The following is a 19,523-nucleotide window of genomic DNA, read 5'->3' on the forward strand; positions in this document are numbered from 1 at the left end:
CCCCTCTACTCTGCCCCGGTGAGGCCACATCGGCAGTGCTGTGTCCAGTTCTGGGCTCCTCAGTTCAAGAAACACAGAACTGTGGGCCACAGAGATGATGAGGTGCCTGGAGCACCTCCTGTATGGGGGAAGGATGAGACCTGGGGCTGTTCAGCCTGGAGAAGGCTGAGAGGGCATCCTATCCAGTACTTACAGGATGGGTGTCAAGTGGATAGGGCCGGGTTCATTTTGCTGGTGCCATGAAGCTGGGTCATGGAATCACTATCAGGGGAGATTTTAAAGAAAATAGGAAGAACTGAAGGATGCCTTTTTCCTCAAGCACAGTTGATCTATCTATGGTCAAGATCATTTCAACGACAAGTGGAAAGATAAAGTATTAAGGAAAGGGCGAGATACACCGAGCTGAGGGAAGAACAAGCCGCAACGGTGGTTTTTGCTGCGTCAGGAATAGCCCGGAGATCGGGGCTTTGCACGGGCACAGGGTGCCGCTCAACCCCTCCGAACAGCCGAGCTGGGCCGCCACTTCAAGTACCAGCGGTAACCCCGGGGAGCGGGCGGTGCGCGGAGGCGGATTGTCCCGTGAGGGGCGGAGAAGGAAAGTGAGGTGCGAGTCGCGGTCGCCCCGACGGTGCCGCCTCCCCTCAGTCCCGCTCTGGTGGCGGCGGGACGCGGTGCGCCGGGGGCTGTGCCTGCGCCGGCACACAGTGTTGCCCGTCCGGGAGGGCGGCGCAGAGCTCGGCCTTCGCCTCGGCGCCTAAACGTACCGCCCGGCCGGGCGCGGCTGGAGTTCGCCCTCGGGCTGGCGATGGGGCGCGGTCCCGCCTGAGCACCTGCCGGCAGCCGCCATGGAGAGCCCCGCGGGCGGCGCGGCGGCGGAGTCCGCGCACCCCGGCCCGGAGCCGGAGTTGCCGACCCCCGGCCCGGCCGAGGGCGGCGGAGAGGCGGCGGAGGGAGGCGCGGCGGCCCCACGGTCCCGCTGCCTAAGGGCAGTGTACGTGCTGAACGACCCGCCCAAGGCGGGGGCTGGGGCGCGCAGCCCCGAAGCTGGAGCGAGGCAGTGCCTGCTGCGGGCATGCGAGGCGGAGGGTGCGCAGCTCGGCACGGTCAACTTCGGGGAGTTGGACTTCGGGGAGACGGCGGTGCTGGACGCCTTCTACGATGCGGGTGAGCCGGCGGGGCGGGGGACTGCGAGGTGGGTGCTGAGGCTCACCTACAGCGCCCGTCAAGCCTTGAGACAGCGGCACTCTTGCTAGTGTAACTTGCTGAGAAGCCTTGTCGGGCTCTCGGTCTGTCTGGGAGCTCAGAGTTGGAGGCAGTCCCTCAGCTGGTGCTCCCACTTGTTGCTCTGAATAGTAGTGGTGCCAGCAGGACAGAGCGATCAGTCGGCTCTCTGTGCTCAGCTCTGGTGAGTTCTGTATTCAGTTTTGCCCCTCTTACTACAAGAAAGACATTGAAGCCCTTGGAGCATGTCCTGAGAAGGGTAATGAAGCTGTAAGAGGTCTGGAGATCAAGTCCTATGGGGATCAGCTGAGGGAACTGGGATTGTTCAGACTGGAGAAGAGGAGGCTCAGAGGAGACTTTACTGCTCTCTACTACTGCCTGAAGTGAGGTTGGGTGAAGTAGGAGTTGGCCTCTTCTCCCAGGTAACAGCAATAGGACAGGAGGAATGGCCTCAAGTTGAGCCAAAGGAGGTTCAGGTTGGATATTAGGAAACATCTCTTTTCAGAAGGAGTGGTGATGCAGTGGCACAGGCTGCCCAGGGAGGTGGTGGAGTCACTGTTCCTGGAGGTGTTCAGGAATTGTGGGGATATGGCACTGAGAGACATGGTTAGTGGGCATGCTGTAATGGGTTTGTGGTTGGACAAGGTGATCCTAGTGTTTTGTTCCAACCTTAATGATTCTGTGATTCTAACGAAGTGTAGAAGCACACCCTAAAGAAGTTGACCTGTTGGTGTTGCTTGCTGTCCAGGTTCCAGCTGATTACAGGTCTTTGGTTCTAAAGGATCCTGCTCTCTCTTCTCCAGTCAAGCCACTTGAATGGTTGGGCAGCATGAGAAAGAGTCATATCTTTCTGAACAAGCAGAGAGAGGAAGCCCCAAAGTCAATAGATACTATTCTAAGTAATTAAAATTGGCATGCACACAGCTTCCAGACTGATTTTTCTCATATCCTTATGGGCAGACTTCAGGAAACTGGGGGATCCAGTGCCTCCAAAGAGGAAAGTACCACAAAGTCCACATTTATGCTCATCTTGCTTAAGAATATGCTTTGTTTTGCTCTTGGGATGTGTTAAGGGAGACTTTTTAAGACTTTGTTCACATTTAAAATGCTTGTATGATGAGTCCATTTCATCCTTCATTAAGTCATCCACTTCTTGAGAAACAGCACATCTTTTTGGTTGTTTAATAACTTCTCAGCTGGGATTCTGTTACAACTCTCTCAGCAGGGTTGGAAGGTGTTCTCTGTGCATAACAGATGCACTCTCGATGTCTCTTAGGACACAACCACAAGCAGCAGCTTCTGTGTATTTCCCTTGTATTTCTTTGTGTTATCCTCCTGAAGGGAAATGTGATACCGTACTGCTGGCCTCATCAATGCCAAATGTTTTCTAACAGTCCTGTTAATGTATAGGTACATACTTGCTCTGCACTGAGAGCTTGTTTTGAGACAGTTATTCATTTTCTTAAATCCCTGCATTATTAAATAGGTATCTCTTGTCTAGGGTTGTGCCTGACTTTGCTAACTTCTTTGGTATTCAGGGCATCTTGGAGAACTGAGATCACCTTATGCGTGATTAACATAACTCTGTAATACTGAACTGCCTTTCCACTGGATACTACTGTGACACTGTTATCTCTACACTTAGGTAGCAAATATTCTATAATATCACTTTTAACATCTATTAAAAACTAATTAAAGTCCTCAACTAAGAACTGTTCCAAAGGAGACTGTTCAAAACAGGCCCCGCGCTCGCACCTTTTCAGTAGCAATGTTTTAAGATCAGCCAGGGTTACAGCTCTGTAATTGACACCCTAATTTAGCAGACTTCTAGGTCAAAACATCCTGTCATATTTTTATCTGTATTAAGAGAAACCCCTATCCTGAGTCACCATTCTCAGTCAGCCCTGCAAGCTGTCCAAAAGTAGAGGGGTTAATTTGCCCCCATGTACTTTTTGGAGAACCACGCAGAATGTTACTGCTATGTTAGAATCCCAGATTAACTGCCATCAGCTACAATGTAACCCAGAAAATGCAAGCGTCCTTAAATAAAAATGAATGCATTTTTGACTATGTATGTATCGTCTATTACCCAAAAATGCTGAAGCTGATCATCTACTCATTCTCGTTCAGCTATTTCACGATTTCTTTAGCCTCTGAGAAATAAGTCATTTTTAATTTCTCTGTTTTTGTATATATGATTTATTGCTGTCATATTCTTTTTGTAGCATATGTGTTGGATTGGGGCTGTTGGCCCTATTCAGTTCTTAACAAAGACCATCACTGATGTTGCATGATTAACTTTGTGTTCAGAAATGGTGCGCTCCTATTGCTCTGTTATGATAGTAGGGCTTCTCTAACAGTTGCTTACTTGCTTTTTGGTTTGCTGGCTGGAATCCTGACCAGCACGTATCTACTGACACTTAATGACTGAGCAGTGGTGTCTTCACATTCTGAATGGTATCAGTGGGATCTTTGATTGAAGCACTATCTGCTACCCCACTTTTCCCACTCTGCCTGAAGTTGTGGCCATTTATTTTAGTCAGAAACATCCTCCTGAAGCAAGTTGATGTATTATTTAGAATCTATGGTACTGTGATTATTGGAGCTGGTGCCTTTTTGAGGACAAAACTGGAAATCATTAAGGATGGAGTGCAAAGAGAAAGAACAGGAAGCTCTTTTTCCTGTCTGCAGGCAGAATTTCTGGTAGACGATTTCTCAGTAGATATTGAGAAGAGTGCTCAAAAACACTTCTATGCTGTAATGAGAGTATGATGTCCTTCTTTTCTCCTTGAGTGTACTCATTATCAGCTTCCCACCATCAGAAATCTTATCATGTGTGTTATGTGTATCTTATCATGTTATTGCAGACCAGCAGGTAATGCAGAATGATTCTCATCTTCAGAAGTCACTGAACTTTCTATGGCGCTTTGATAAAAGAGAGCTTGTAAATTCTACAGCTCCTCTGAGATCAAACTTACAATAGATGGTGAAATTAGGGCTTGTTAACAGGAAGATGAGCTCTCTTTGCTCAGGTTATGTGACACAGAAGTGAGTGGTGGTGCCTACACAACAAAGAAGCAATAAGGGGAAGGCTTGGAAGTTTGGGATATTTCTTGGATCATTCAGCCATAATGTTTTGAAATGATGGCAGTAATTGAAGTCAGCAGCATGAAAGTCTACTGAAAGGAAGACAGATCAGACAGAGACTGAACTACTAAGGAATAAAGCTAGAATTTGCCCAAGAAAAAGGTTATTCCTGTGACAATCCAGGAAACAGCGTGTCAGATCATTTAGCAGTGTAATGGAATATTTTGAAGTCCGTTTCTGTTGTTTTGCTACGTATTAACTTTTCTTAGCAGCACCCTGCTGGTAAGACAGCCCCAAATGCACTGTTGGATATCCTGACACCTGTTCAGCTGCCCTCCCTTCACTCAGAGCCAGTGTTAGACTGTAGAGGGCTTCCAGACAGAGCCTGAAAGGTGGGTCCTCCTTACTCTAACATAGTTGAATCACTCTTAACATAACCCTGATTTCTTGTCCCTGAAACTATTTTTCTTCCAGCCATGAAAGAGAAAGGCAGCCTGTGTGTTCTGGGTCCTGATTTTCAGACTGGCAATGACTGAAGCCACATTGTTGCCCATAGCCAGCTACCACCCTGAAGCCCTCTTCCCTCTGAAGGCTGGTGTTCTCACTGCAGAATTGGCAGGAGTGCTTCAGCTCCTTCAGCCAGAGGTGAGGATGTCAGGGTAAAGTAAACATTTATCTTCAGGCTAACATACAGCATGGTAACTGGTATTGCTGAGCTGGAGGCACATGTTTGCCATGACTGCTGCAAGAATTGTGATCTCTGACAGGAAGCTGAGGATGACTGCTGAGGGCAATAATCTTAAATAAATGTCAACAAACCTTGCCACTGCAGTTTATCTTTGCTCTTGGGTGTGACAGCGAGTGGTGGGAAGGGGTTAAAGGTTGGCTGTCTGATGCTTGCTTCAGGAGGCAGAGGTAGGAGTTTTACTGAGGAATACTTAGTATTTCTCTTTTCATTTCCTGGCCCAGTGGCTGAGGGTGTATCTTCTTTTTAAATCTGAGGAGATGTATGCACAGTGTGATATGGTAATGTGAAGAGAAACAGTAAAACCATCTTCAGAGCAGGAAGGTGGTAGCTAAGAGGCTGACTAGATTGGATGTTGTGCTGCTTTAATACAACAGCAGAGCTGTCAGGACCTGATCTTTTATCTCTGTGTGATACTGAACATACAGAACAACTCTGGGAGGCTCCAGCCAAGCACTTCATTGTGCTGTCAAAGTAAAATATTCTGCTAACACTACAGTAATGTAGTAGCATTACAGCCCTTTTATATCCAAGGACATGAGGTAAATTTTAAATGACAGTGGCAAGCTTGATGCAGTCCATCAAGTGTTTATGTTACTGTGTTCTGATGCATCCTAGGTGCTGTGATGTACCCATTACATTCAAAATGTGCATTTTGCTTTAATGATATTGGGTTCAATTTCCAGTAGGAAGTCATCTTACAGGAATGCTTACTTGCATTCAGGGATTTGCATGCTTCACTCAACATTATGTTCACTGTCAACATGAAACATAGCTGTATATTAGCCTTATTGCTCTTTCAATGTGTAGCTTGAAAGGATCCACTTTGGTTCAGCTTGCCTATAGGATTATGAAATAGCTCACTTCATGTCAGCTGGACAATATTAGAAACATGTAAGCAAGTAACTGTAAATAGGTTGTGCTGAGTTCATTCATGTTCCTATGGTGTGAATATCTATAGGATGGATGTCAGGTGGATAGGGACCAGGCTCTGTTTAGCAATGCCTAGTGATGGAACAAGGGACTGTTGGTATGAAATGGAACATAGCAAGTTCCATATGAACACAAGGCATGTGAGGGCAACAGAGCCCTGGTGCAGGTTTGCATGTTCCTGCTGTGCAGGTGTAGAAGTTTGAGGTAAGACTCTTCTAGTAAGGAGTTGATGCAGAACTGGGGCAAGAACTCCAGATTTTGGATTCTGTACTCTGCTCAAGCAATGGCTCCAAGTTGTAACTCACTGGCTGTCTGTGCTGGCTGCAAATCCATAACCAGCTAACCTGTGGCTTGTGCTGCTGCTCTGGCACAGGCAAAGTAGTGCCTGCTTGGGCTGCTGCCTCCTTTCATGCTCCAGTGATATTATTTGCATGGAATTAGGCAGTCAGTGGTATAGGGTCACTTTTTAGGAGGACTTCCAGTTGGTTTATAGCTTGCCAATGAAACTTGTGAACGTGGTAGGCTCTTTCCCTCGTGCTTCAGTGTGAATGTGAGTTGCTTTAGCCTCGTGTTACCTTTGAACTGCAGTGCGTGTGCTTGAAACTGAGCCAAGAGGGAGCACAGCTGTTGTTTTATCCTGCTCCCAGGCACAGGCTTGCTGTAAACAGCATATCTCCAGTCTCTGCTGAGGTCAGTGTGGTTCAGATGGCAGCTGCTGGTGGGTCAAGAATGCACAATTCCGCCTAGCTCGTTGTCTTTCAGGGGTGCTGCAACTACCTTTGCTTTTTCCTTGGAGGTTGGGGTGGCTATGGAGCTGTGCCAGGAGCAAAAGCTGCATTGCTGTGGTCTGTGAGGAGAGAGCATGAATTCTGACTCTTAAGATTATTGGATCGCTGTGCCATCATAAACTACACTTGCTTTTCTACCTTTCAGAGTAGTTAGCCTCACAGAAGTAAATAGTTCTGCTGTAGTGTTAATGCTGAAACTTTTCACTGGTACAAAACCCAGTGCACTCCCTGCCACAGGCCTGCAGATCCTTACAGTCAGTTGCTGTGGACTTTTCTCTGCCAGACTGAAGTTGTAAACTAATTTTCAGAGTAAGTAATACAAATATTAGTGCGGTTTTTTGTTTGGTTGGTTTTGGCTTTTATTTCTGCCAAGTTTTGGTCGGTGATCTCTACTCTCCTACACTGTGATAACTGTGAAAAAGCAATCCTAGGAGGAGCTGGCATGAACTTGGGGTAAAGCAGTCTGCCTTAGCACTACAGCTAAACGCCTATCCAGTCTACAGAAAGAGGCGATACACAGTTCAGAAGTCTTTAAAAGATCTTTAAAATGGGAAATTTACTTAGGAGAAAAACTTGCATGCGTTAATGATGACCTTCATAGTATCTGCAGCCTTTTCTTTTTTTAAGCAGTTTTTATTTTTAGTTACTCATCGTCCCCACATCTGTAGAAACGAAGGTCTTTTCACAGCATACAAAGACAAGCATGCTTCTGCAAGGAGTGCCACAGTCTTCGCAAAGTCTGCTTGGTTGATTTGAAGTGAAAACTTTGTTAGCAGATTCAGATGTGTGACAAATAGAACAGTCTGACAAATCATCCTCAAAACGCAGTTAACAGTAGTCGAACAATTGAAAAAAAACATTATGTCTTGGGACTTATTAAATATTTGGTGCTTTTTTTCTTCTTTTAAGCAGAGATATTGTCAGTATACACGCTGGGCTTCATCTTCTGACAGTTCATATATATTTTGAGATGAACCATCCTGAAGTCTAATAAAAAATGGAGGCTACGTTTAGAGGCTTGTCATAAAATCACAGTTTAATGTAACTGTGTCTGGATTGCAACATGGAAGTAACTAGTATTCCTCGTTCTGTGGAGATCCTATGATAAGTAGCTTGGAGTTACATTGTTTATTTACTTTTAGTTATGCTCTGTGTTAAAATAGGGAAATTTTGTATGGATGTGCTGTGTTAATTAACAGGCTGTGCTCATGTTTAATGTTTCCTATTTGCAAGCTGGAAGTAATAACTTGTACTTATAGAATAGTTAAAGTAGATAATGTTGGTAATTCACTTTGAAAATAGGGCCTTCTACTGAAATCCTAGGTTTTATTGATGACTACTCAGTACTTGGAAGGAGAGCTTTCTCATTTATTAACAGATGTTGCACATTTTTGAGATTACAATATTTAGTGGCAGATAAGGATTTTTACAGTAATACATGCAGCATTTAGGCAGGCATATAACCCTTGTGCTGTTTACAGGCAAAGTAAAAATAGCAGATTGGATCCACATCTGCCCAGCATCCAGAATACTGAATCAAGAGCTGCCTGTACGTGAGTGGAAGCTTTTTGGCTCACAGACAGTGTTGTGGTTTTATGTAAACTTCATTTGCATTTCCACTTCAACAATGCTGCCTGTTTTCAATTAACTATTTATCCACACATACTGTACTCATATGTGGGACCTAGGTGGAAGTCTAAGGCTCTATAAGGAGGAAATCTGTGATATAGTTATAAGACCAACGCCACGGTTTGGTATGGACAAGTACAGATTTCTAGTGATAGAGATGTTTCTTGATCACAGAATTGTAGGGGTTGGAAGGGACCTCTAGAGATCATCGAGTCCAACCCCCCTGCCAAAGCAGGCTCCCTACACCACGTCACACAGGTAGGCGTCCAGGCGGGTCTTGAATATCTCCAGAGAAGGAGACTCCACCACCTCCCTGGGCAGCCTGTTCCAGTGCTCCATCCCCCTCACTGTAAAGAAGTTCTTGCGCACATTCGTGCGGAACTTCCTATGCTGAAGTTTCAGCCCATTGCCCCTAGTCCTGTCCCCACGCACTACTGAAAAGAGACCAGCCTCGCCACTATGGCTCCCACACCTCAGGTATTTATAAACCTGGATCAAGTCCCCTCTCAGCCTTCTTTTCTCAAGGCTAAACAGACCCAGTTCCCTAAGTCTCTCCTCATAGGAGAGATGCTCCAGGCCCTTCACCATCTTTGTGGCCCTCCGCTGGACTCTTTCCAAGAGATCCCTGTCTTTTTTGTACTGGGGAGCCCAGAACTGGACACAGTATTCCAGATGAGGCCTCACCAGGGCAGAGTAGAGGGGGAGGATCACCTCCCTCGACCTGCTGGCTACGCTCTTTTTAATGCACCCCAGGATGCCATTGGCCTTTTTGGCTACAAGGGCACACTGCTGGCTCATGGCCAGCCTGTTGTCCACCAGGACGCCCAGGTCCCTCTCAGCAGAGCTCCTCTCCAGCAGGTCTTCCCCCAGCCTGTACTGGTGTATGCAATTATTATTATTGATCTTTGGTTTTAAATGATTTGGAATAAAATAAGGGATTTAGAGCTGGTCAGTCTCGTTTATTTTTGTATGTTAAATTTTTCATTCTTAAAAAAAAAAAAAAAGCAAAAAAAAAAAAAAAAAAAAGCTTTTAATTAGCTTTGCACAAACCTATAAGCTTTGGTGTACCAAAATATTTCTATATCTTTCCATGATATAGCCTTGTATTTTGATTAGTCCTATCTCGAACATTTCTTTGGGCAGAAGATAAAATGAAGCATAGTTTTCTTTTTTCAAATGTTTTTGAGATATGCGTTTGGCCAACGTGCAGCGTGTTCAGGATGTGCACATTGGGCAGGTTTGTGCTGCTTCCTAGCCAAGGCAATCAACCTTAAAGGATGAGTGACTGAAGTCATTTAGGTTGGATAAGTGTTCAAAGGTTTGGAGCTTATCTGAACCTTCATGGCCTAGAAATTGATTAGCTTGCTGTTGGGAAGGAAGGGACAGCCTTTCTAGTTGTATTTCATACTCTTCTTAATTGCACTCAGGCCAGGCTATTCCATTAAGAATTTTGTTGTTTTTTTTTTTCTTTTAAAGTTGTGCTTCAATCCCTTTCGTTGCCTCTCATGACCCCGTTGCTTCTCGTGACTCAGCGTAGGGAGTGCCAAGGTGTATAAGAAGTTACATAAAGTTCAACTTTCTTATTTTGCCCTCAAACTACAGGTGAGGTTCAAATTAGGTTCAGGGCTGGGTGCCTTTTTCTGTATGCTCTCTCCACTGGCAGGCTCTGCTCTAGTAAACATTGCAGTGGAAACAATCTCATGTGACGCTTGGCACACGGCTAGTGTTTGTGTGAAATGCCTGTTTTTAATCTACTCCACTGTTTGTTAAACAAGCTGGCAAAATGGCTGATTATGCAGAAATAGCGGGCTCCTTGCCTTGCTGGGGAAATATGGGAAATGATGTTATCTTCACCTCAGGCACTGTGCAGTTTAGGACACCACAATGTAAGAAGGACATAAAACTATTAGCATACAAAGGAGGGCTATAAGGATGGTAAAGAGTCTGGAGGGCAGGATGTATGAGGAGAGGCTGAGGTCCCTGTGTTTGCTCAGCACAGAGCAGCGGAGCTGAGGGGAGGCCTGATGGCGGCTGCAGCTCCTGACAGGGAGCGGAGGGGCAGCGCTGAGCTCTGCTGTGTGTGACAGCGACAGGGCCCGAGGGAACGGCATGGAGCTGTGCCAGGGGAGGGGCAGCTGGGGGGCAGGGAAAGGGGCTGCACCACAGGGCGGTGGGCATGGAACGGGATGCACAGGGCTGTGGGCACGGCCCCCAGTGCCGGAGTTCAAGGAGCGTCTGGACAGCGCCCTCAGACATAGGGTTTGGTTTGGGTGGTGCTGTTTGGACTCCATGATCCTTGTGTGTCCCTTGCATTTTGGGATATTTTGTTGGTCTATGAAAAGTATGCATAATATGAGATATCAGCTCCTTATGTCTATCTAACACCTATATCACCTATATATAAAGTGTATTATATACACTAAAAGTATACAAGCTGAGAAAAACAGAGCAAGTTTCTTTCTCAAGTAATCTGTGGTGGGTAGATATTTCTGTAGGATATATCCATTTGAAACCCTTCATTAATCACTGTTAATGGCTTCAGGAAAAGTGAGAAATAAGTGACTTCTGGAAATTTCATTTGCTTAATGTCTGAGAATAACAAGAAGGGAAACAGATACGTGTTCTTTAAATACACTGACAATTTTTGAATGCTGCTTTGTTAGTGTACATTTGGATATCAAGGTTGAATGAGCATGTGGGAAGTGTAAGTAGCTGTCTGTTTCAAGTCAGTTTTCAGGCATATTGATTGCCTTGTGGATGATCAGCTGCTTTGCTGATGGACAACTACAGTTTGAGCTGTAACTTGTGCCTAGGCTCAGTTGGATGATAGAAGGGAATGGTTTAGGCAAAATACAAGGAATTTTCTTCTCTCTGAAGGCATTGGGTTTGCTGCAAGCTACCTTCAGAATGAGGGCTCTGTTTTTCAAAGTCAGTTTTTCGGTTGTGGAGGCATTTGAGATTTTTTTTTCTTCCCCTCAAAACCCATCAAAATAACTGTATGGTTGCTGGGTCCATCTCTGAGACCTGACTGTCTGTTTAGGCTAGTGTCACATAGCAGTTATGGTATACAGAGAAGCAGGGATGCGATTTGGTTGTGCAGGGAAACATTTATTTGCTCAAGCCGTAATACTGCCCTGTCTCTTCCTGCAACCCTATCAGCCTTCATCATGGTATGTCTGCTAATCTTCTGCAGCTACTGAGGCAGGAGTGGACTGCTTTTCTTCACCATGTACCTCACAGCTGCATGCCTGCTATGGTTGTATCACACTGAAGACTGTGCAGTTAGATGCTGGTTATTTTGCTTCTGAGGAAGCTTGGGTTCTCTCTCTACTTGGACTAAGCGATGAGTTCGGCTTCAGAGGGATGTTTTGTCCAGCTTTCACTTTCTTAAGAGGGGTTGAGAGGGAGGGAGGAAAAAACAAGATAAAAAGTATCCAAAATCTAGGGGGATGATGGGATGGAAAGGGAGGAAAGTAGAGACCATGTGTCACATGAAAGAGATAAGAGTGACAGGCAGGCATAAGCATTCATCTGCCTGGGACATGAAACTGCTCAAAAGCTGAGATCCAAGAGATGAGGTCTCTCCCTCAGTTTTCAACCCAGAAACATGAAGGAAATTGTGTAAATAGTGATCTTTTGTGGATGTCCCAACTTTCAGAAACCATTTATTAGCAGCATGAATACTTTGTCTGTACTCACCTGATTTGATTGTGGTTGGTGACTAAAGGTCTATGGCTTGGAGTGGGCAAACTTTTCAGCACTTCCTCAAAGAGGGATGAGTATGCAAAGGACTGAGTACTGTAAAAGTTTCCAGTGAATGTGTGTGCAGACTTTTTGTTCTAACTATGATTTCTCACAACATTGAGTTACCTGCTTCAAACGTGAGGCCGCACTGTTCTTAGGACATTGCAGACTGCAGTATGAAACCATAGAATATTAGAATGACTTGGGTTGGACGGGACATCAAGGATCTTCAAGTTCCAGCCCCATTGCCATAGGCAGAGCCACCAACCTCTAGATCTAGTACTTGACCAGGTTGTCCAGGGCCTCATCCAACCTGGTCTTTAAACACCTACAGAGCATCCACAGCCTCTTGGATAAAACATAGTGTGGTAAAACTAGCCTTAGTGTGAATGCCATTAGCTTTCAAGGAAATGCAACACTTAAATTTGTCTTGAAAGGTATGTTTTGTGAGAATTTATTGAGTATAAACTTCATCATAGACTAGGAGTATGCAATTTCTGGAAAATTCAAACAAGAGTTAGGTGTTTAGAGACCCCTGGAAATCTTAGTTGTGGGTCTAACTTGTGACAATCCTTCTGTTCCTCCTTCAAAGGCAGAATGCCAGCAGGTCTAATATTGATGAGGAAGAAGCATAGTTGTTTTCCAGTGGCCAGTTCACTAGTTAGCCAGTGGGAATATCTGCAGGGAAATACCTGCTGAGATGATATAATTCTTGACTGAAATGCTTTACAAGTTGAATGCGGTTCTTTGAAGCAGGACTGCTAGGCTCTATAGAGCAAGGTCATAGCACAAAACACCTTGCATGCCATTATCTTTGGCTTCCTTCATAGCTGGTGGAGAGAAATGGGCACTTCTAAGCTGCTGTTCTTCTCACAGAATCATGGAATCCTTAAAGTTGGAATGGACATCTAAAGGCCATCTAGTCCAACTCCCCTGCAATGAACAGGGACATGCACATCTTGGTCAGGTTGCCCAGGGCCTGATCCAGCCTTGCCTTGAAAATCTCCAGGGATGGGGCATCCACTACATCTCTGGGCAACCTCTGCCAGTGCCTCACCATCCTTACTGTTGAAGACGTTTTCTGTATTTCTAATCCAAATCTTCCTGCTTTGAGCTTGAAGCCATTTCCCCTTGTTCTATCACCACAGACCCTGAGAAAGAGTCTGTCCCTTTCTTTCTTGTAGCTCCCCTTTAGATACAGAAAGGCTGCTATCACTTCAGCTAAAGAGGGGCCACAGGAAAGAAGGGGACAGACTAAGGCAGACTTCTGACAGATCAGACAAACAGTATTCCTAAAGTGCTTTATCTCTATATTGACAATGAGGGGTGTGAAGATGACCTTGTGAGATCAGACACCTGTATTGTGACAGACCAAATTACTTCTGAATCTTAGTTATGGAATGAATAACATTAATTATTTCTGGTCAGCCTGACTATTCAGACTCTGTTTTGGTACATGAGAGCACTAAGCCTTCTTAATTTGGCATGGGAGGATGTTTAGCACTGCCAAAAGAATAAGTTCCCCAACACAGTCTCATAAATGATTGGATTGTTTTTAATTAAATCTTTTATAAGAAAAAAACAGAAACATACACAAGCTCACAACCTCAGGCAAATACTGGCAAAATTGTGGGGGAAAAAAGAAGACTGAGAACAAAGCTTAGTGTTGTGGAAATCACTGAGCAGTTTCTGAGCTTAGGCATATACTGTGTAGAGTAAATTACATATTTTCTAACTGCTGCAGTTCAATAATGCTAGGAAAGTTCATCGAGGCTTAGTTCTTTTCATGCAGTTAACATCTTAGGAAAAGAAGAAAAAGAAATTTTCCTACCCCTTCTGAGTGATGGGTTCTTTTCAAGTGTTTCACTGTTCCAGTGTTTTCTGATCAGGCAATGTTTTCATATTCGTGCTTGTAGAGAACATTAAAAGTGCATTCTTCGGTTGGATTTGCCATGTGTTTTATTAACTATATTAATTTTCTTCGTGTACCAGTTCTTGAAGTTGCACAGTTGTATTCTCTCTGGCAAAGTCTGAGAAACACTCTTAGAAGATCAGTTAAATGTAAGCACAGACATTCTTTGGGCACAAGTTTTGCTTTTCTGGATCAGTAGAACTGCTTTCCTGTTTTAGAACAGTGCTTTGCCTTCTTTGAATTATACAGTTTTACTGTGAATTTAGTTCTTTTTAGGAAACATCTAATAATGTTTCATAAAACTTTTGCTTTTCATTTCCAAGGACTTCGGAAGAACCTTTCCTTTCATTCAACGACAAACAAAATCCTTGATATGCAATTGAGAGGGGAGTATGGCAAGATTAGGGTGCTGTATCTGATAAGTAGGAAAGCCTCAGGACATAAAAGTAAATGAGCATGTAGTTCTATGTCAATCCCTAGAAGTGACCATATTGCTCACCTACTGTCATTTGTTTTGCTGCTTTTAACTGAATTGTAGTTTCTTATGTGATTTAATTGTTGGAACAAGTGGGTTCTTTCAGTAATAATGAGTATGTATTGGTTATAAATGCCATGAATACTCCATCATGGTTTAAAAAATTAGTAGTTTTAAATACTCTTTTCTCCTGAATTGCAGTAAACGCCACTGGAACACTAAAAATATCTTCTATTTCTATTTTTAATGTGTGTCCTCTGTACCAGAGGACAGATGAAAGAGGCCGTGTCTGAGTACAGCTGTAAAGTAACACCACAGAGCTGACATGATTAGTGGCTGTAATGTTTGGGTCTGAATGTAACCCTGTTTTAGATCGCTCTGGATGAAAAGGGTGCTCGTGCGGAAAGGTCAAGGTGAACTTTGGCCCCTCAGTCTGTCCATGATGCATTTTGGCTGGTTGTCTGGTGTTCACCCTTGTATCCCAAAGGACAGTTTTTGCTGGATGAGAATTGGTGGTGCTGAAGCTGCTATTTGAATTCCAAAGCATAAAAGGTTGCGGGTGAGACCTGAACTCAAGAACAAGAAATTTCTGCTTGTGACTAAACAAGATATTTAAAATAAATACAGTTTTTGTGTTCTCTGTTTATGTTAAAATGCTTTCAGGCTTTTTGAGTGTGTCGTGCTGGTCAATTTTATTACCTGTTTCCCTCCAACTACATGTGCCACTGTTGCTTCCAAGCTGATTGCTTCTGCTGACTTCTACTCTGAACTTCAGTTATTACCATCTACAACCTGGCTATCCAAAAAGTTGGCATTAACTCTTGATTGACACTTGTCTGTGAGGAAGGAAGCTGAACCTAAATGTGGAAGGAGAAGCCTGGAAAGCATTATGTTGAATTGGCTCTCCTGCTATGGAGATGAGAGTAGAGGATGAAGTGTGATTGACTTGTTTCTGTTCATTAATCATGCTTTGCTAAGCAGGTACTTGTGCTGTAGTGTTAATTTTATGTATCTCACAGACCTTATAAATACAGAAATTATTCTCTCTTTGTAACCATTCTATATATGTCCTTGTTATTCAGGGCCCTTAATTTATGTTTCAAGAATTGTAGATGAAAGATATTGCCGTCAATTGCAAGCAAAGCATAAGGCAACTGAAACTATAGTGTTTGCTAATCATTGAGTGCCCAGTGCACTGAATATGTCCCAGGGTGCTACTTCTTTAATTAGGATTGATTATTCATCATTTGTTCTCCACTCGTATTCATTTCCTGACCTCACCAGACTCAAGATATGCTTCCTTAGCACCTGCATAAAGCTGCTATGTAGACAGATGCATGCTCTCTCTTTCCTGCTCCCAGTGTACTACTGTTCCTGCTGGAGCAGTCGTGGAGACCTCCCTGGGAACACAGGGTCTTATCACTGCTCTGCTCCAAAGCCACTGGCACTTCTGATGCTCTGCTTCAGACAGATGGTGCTTGGTTCCTGTGGTCAGACTGGATCTATTCAGTCATCTTCCTGAGCCAATTTTTTTTCCTTGTGCATGGATATTTTTGTGATACCCCCGTCATCTTCTCTGCTAGTCTTCTATTTATTCTACCTTATGTGCACTTGTGTTCATGAGGTATGAATAAACAAGAAAAACACATCCTCTTTTATCAGTGTTAACTGCTGAATAACTCTCCTTTTTGATGTGGACATTTCTGTGGTTATACCCATTTAATGTGATTCTGATGCAACTTACGTTGTTACTGAGCAGCAGTCAAGAGAATGCCAATTTCAGATGTGGGTTGCGTGTAGCCTTATTGCAATAAACTGTTACAGATCATTGCTCACATGGTATTAGAAAATGCAATATCTGTGTGCTATGTGAACACATTGTCTAAGTTCTCTCAGCAGGAAGGAGATTTTGATTCCACAGCGCAGTTCCACAAAATGAGTTTTTACAGGCACTAAAAGCAGTCCAACCTCTTTGACTTCGTCTTTTTCCTTGAGCTAATGTGATTCTAGGTGTGCTTGTTATTTTGTCTAAATGTTTATTTTATAGATCACTTATGTTTTCTCAGTTGATTTTGTAATGTTGGAGGTGAGGATAATCTGGATTCGGATTTGTGGATGAAGCTGGGGTTTACTGCTTCAAGCCTGCTCAGTTTGTATGACCCTGTAATGTGCAGTACACTAAGAATTAACTCTGCTGTAGAAAGCTCACTAAGCAGGAACTGGAAAGGCAGTCAGTAGGTGGTGCAGGATTTGAGGTTGCTCAGGGATAGGAGAATTCTCTCACTTTGCCATGATTTTATTTTACATTAATTATTTTTAAGATTATTATGTTTTAAATAGCGATACCTTGGTGTTTAGGAAGGTCATTTCTGTGGACTCAAAAGCCCGTCCTTGTGCTTTAATAGGATAATAAAAAGGTTTGGCTAGCCCAGGGTGTGGTGCTTTAGCACAGCCTTTAAAATACCCAAGTGGAATTGTACAGAAATGTACATTCACGTATGGATTTACTAAGAACTTGCATACTGAGTATGGGGCATTGATTCTTCTGGTAGGTAACCTCAGTGAAGCCCAGGTGAACTGACTGCTTTGTTTGGATTTCACACACCAGGCCTGGCCTGCTCAGGGGTTTCTTGTTTATTAGTGGCTTCATTCCTCTCCGTCATTCCCTGTAGATACAGGAGCTGCCTGTTAGCAGCGTCAGAGGTGCAGGATTTACTGCCCTGCTGAACTGAGACTCTGGAATCTGTTTTGTACCTCAGATTGCCCTGTGGTTTGAATGCCCAATACTTTGAATGTACATTTAGCCATCTATCCTGCAGCAGTGAAAGCAGACAGTCATGCAAATAAAGACCTTCAAAAAGCTTTAGACCACAGTTTTCTTAGGTAGCACAGAATATACAAGGATCAAGGGAAAAACAGCTTGAGTGTCTTTATTCCAGTTTACTTCTTCTGTCTGTGCTGATCTTTAGGCTCACATAAAAAACAGACAGCGAGTTCCAAATCTTTAGACTATATCTTAACTGTTCTGCATAGTGTAGGGTATTTCTATTTACCTCTCTGTATAGGTCGTCTTCACTGATGATGTTTCTTACTTCCATTTCTGACTAGAGTGCTACCCAGGAGCACTGGAAGGCTTGCTCAAGCTGCTTGTGGTTGCGTCCTTTATTCCATCCTGCCCTGCACCTCAAACTGCATCATGCATGTAGCTTTTAAGAGTCAATTTCACAAATTATTTCTTTTCCCACTGTGTAGGAATTTCTCGTACTTCAAAATTCAGCTAATGTAAGCATGGTCTTATGGTTTTCCTTCATTTTCAGCTGCTCTGTTCTCAGAGGTTTCACCTGGAGGTTTCTCCATCTTAGTGGGCATTCAGACCATCAGGCCTGGCTCGGGGAGAAAATGTAGAACTCCTTGACCTGCAGTATGTCTGATGCAGTGATTTCAAAACTGTGAATTCATAGACCATGCCTCACAGTTATGGTAATACTGTGATCATTTTCTGAATGTAGTATCTTTCAAGTCCATGGTAATATTTACCTGTACCATGAGAAAATGATCCTTAATTGAGTATGTTGATTTTGTCCTTACAAATGTATGTGTAATTTCAGAATTTATTTAAAATTCTTTGTAATAATAAAATGAGTTTTAAGAGTTCCTTTTTTTAGCACTTTCCCCTCTCCCTCTCTCATTTCAGATGTTGCAGTTGTGGATATGAGTGATATTTCCAAGCAGCCATCACTGTTCTACCACCTTGGTGTGCGTGAAAGCTTTGACATGGCAAATAATGTTATACTCTACCACGGCACTGATGCTGATACTGCTCAGTCTCTCAAAGTAAGGTTCTCACTTCAAAATCTTGCTTCATTTCAGAAATACCTTTAACTACCTGATCCTGCAAACATGTGTGTTGTTTTTTTTCTTAAATTTTTATCGAGTGTGATTTCCTAATGGCTATTTAGCAAAATCTTGTTAAGAATAATAGCTACTACCAAGAATAGCAGTGGTTAGAGTAATGTAAAAGCTCGTTCCTATGAAAAGATCCATACTGTAGTAGTGGATTTGCTTCATACGGTTAGACTTGGAAGTGAAAGTGCAGATTTTGTACAATAATGATGCTCAAAGAAGTAATATATTGCAACCTACTCTGAACATTCAAGTACTTCTCTCAGCTGAGGTTAGTATCTCCTAGTTTCTGAGAAGCTAAGATTACAGGAATCTTTATTTCTCTTTGATGAAGATAAGGAAGAGATCCTCATCAAATCATTTTACAGGCCTGCTGTTCTCTACTACAGTAGGGTAATGTGCTGTACATTGAAGTCTTTTAATGCTGTTCTGGCTGCAAATCCTATTGTGAGATAGTGTAGGTTCTCTTTGGTTTGGCTCATGTTCAGATTACTGTTTTGAACTATCATTTACTATTTCTTACAATATCATCTTTTTTCTTGCTATGTTCACTTGAGAACAGTGTTGTTCATGCTTTGTGAGGTTGCTTGTTTTGTTTTTTTTTCTTCTTTTTCTTTATGGTCCCTTATGATTATAACATCTGTCTTGGAATTCTCCAACCTCTCCCAATGTAATAAGAATATTTAGTTGAGTGTTAATTTTGTGTGAGACGCCTTTTCTCTTCCCAGGAGAGCTGGGTCCTGTCACAGCTTCTTTTTCTTTCAGTGTCTTCAGTGTTACTCTGAGTCTAGAATCCCATACTCCTTTCTGCAATTGCGGTCTACATATACATTCACATTTTGTGCAATCTGGAGTCACAAGAACTCCCAGATGGAGCCACTCACACCCTTTGCTCAAAGAGATACAACAAATGTATGTGTCAAGGCATACTTGCATCCCCTTCATTGCTCTAATAATTGTAGTGGGCTGGCATACAACTTTTCATCTTGCAGTGACAATATACCTGACTGCAATTTTTGTTTTTTCATTAACACATTTTTTTAATATCTTTGTCTTATGTTGTCTCTCAGGTATTCTGATCATCTT

At 43.2% G+C, this 19,523-nt stretch overlaps 1 protein-coding gene across 1 annotated transcript in view; it reads left to right on the forward strand.

Annotated features, from left to right (window-relative positions):
* The first annotated feature begins 845 nt into the window (after positions 1 to 845).
* MAP3K15 (mitogen-activated protein kinase kinase kinase 15) overlaps positions 846 to 19,523 on the forward strand; it is a 67,812-nt gene continuing 49,134 nt past the window's right edge. Inside the window, exons 1-2 of the mRNA XM_072347559.1 lie at positions 846 to 1,164; positions 18,229 to 18,368. Coding sequence (XP_072203660.1) covers positions 846 to 1,164; positions 18,229 to 18,368 — 459 coding nt within the window. The remainder of the gene's footprint in view (positions 1,165 to 18,228; positions 18,369 to 19,523) is intronic.

This window comes from Excalfactoria chinensis, chromosome 1 (assembly GCF_039878825.1).
Source record: "Excalfactoria chinensis isolate bCotChi1 chromosome 1, bCotChi1.hap2, whole genome shotgun sequence".
Taxonomy (NCBI): domain Eukaryota; kingdom Metazoa; phylum Chordata; class Aves; order Galliformes; family Phasianidae; genus Excalfactoria; species Excalfactoria chinensis.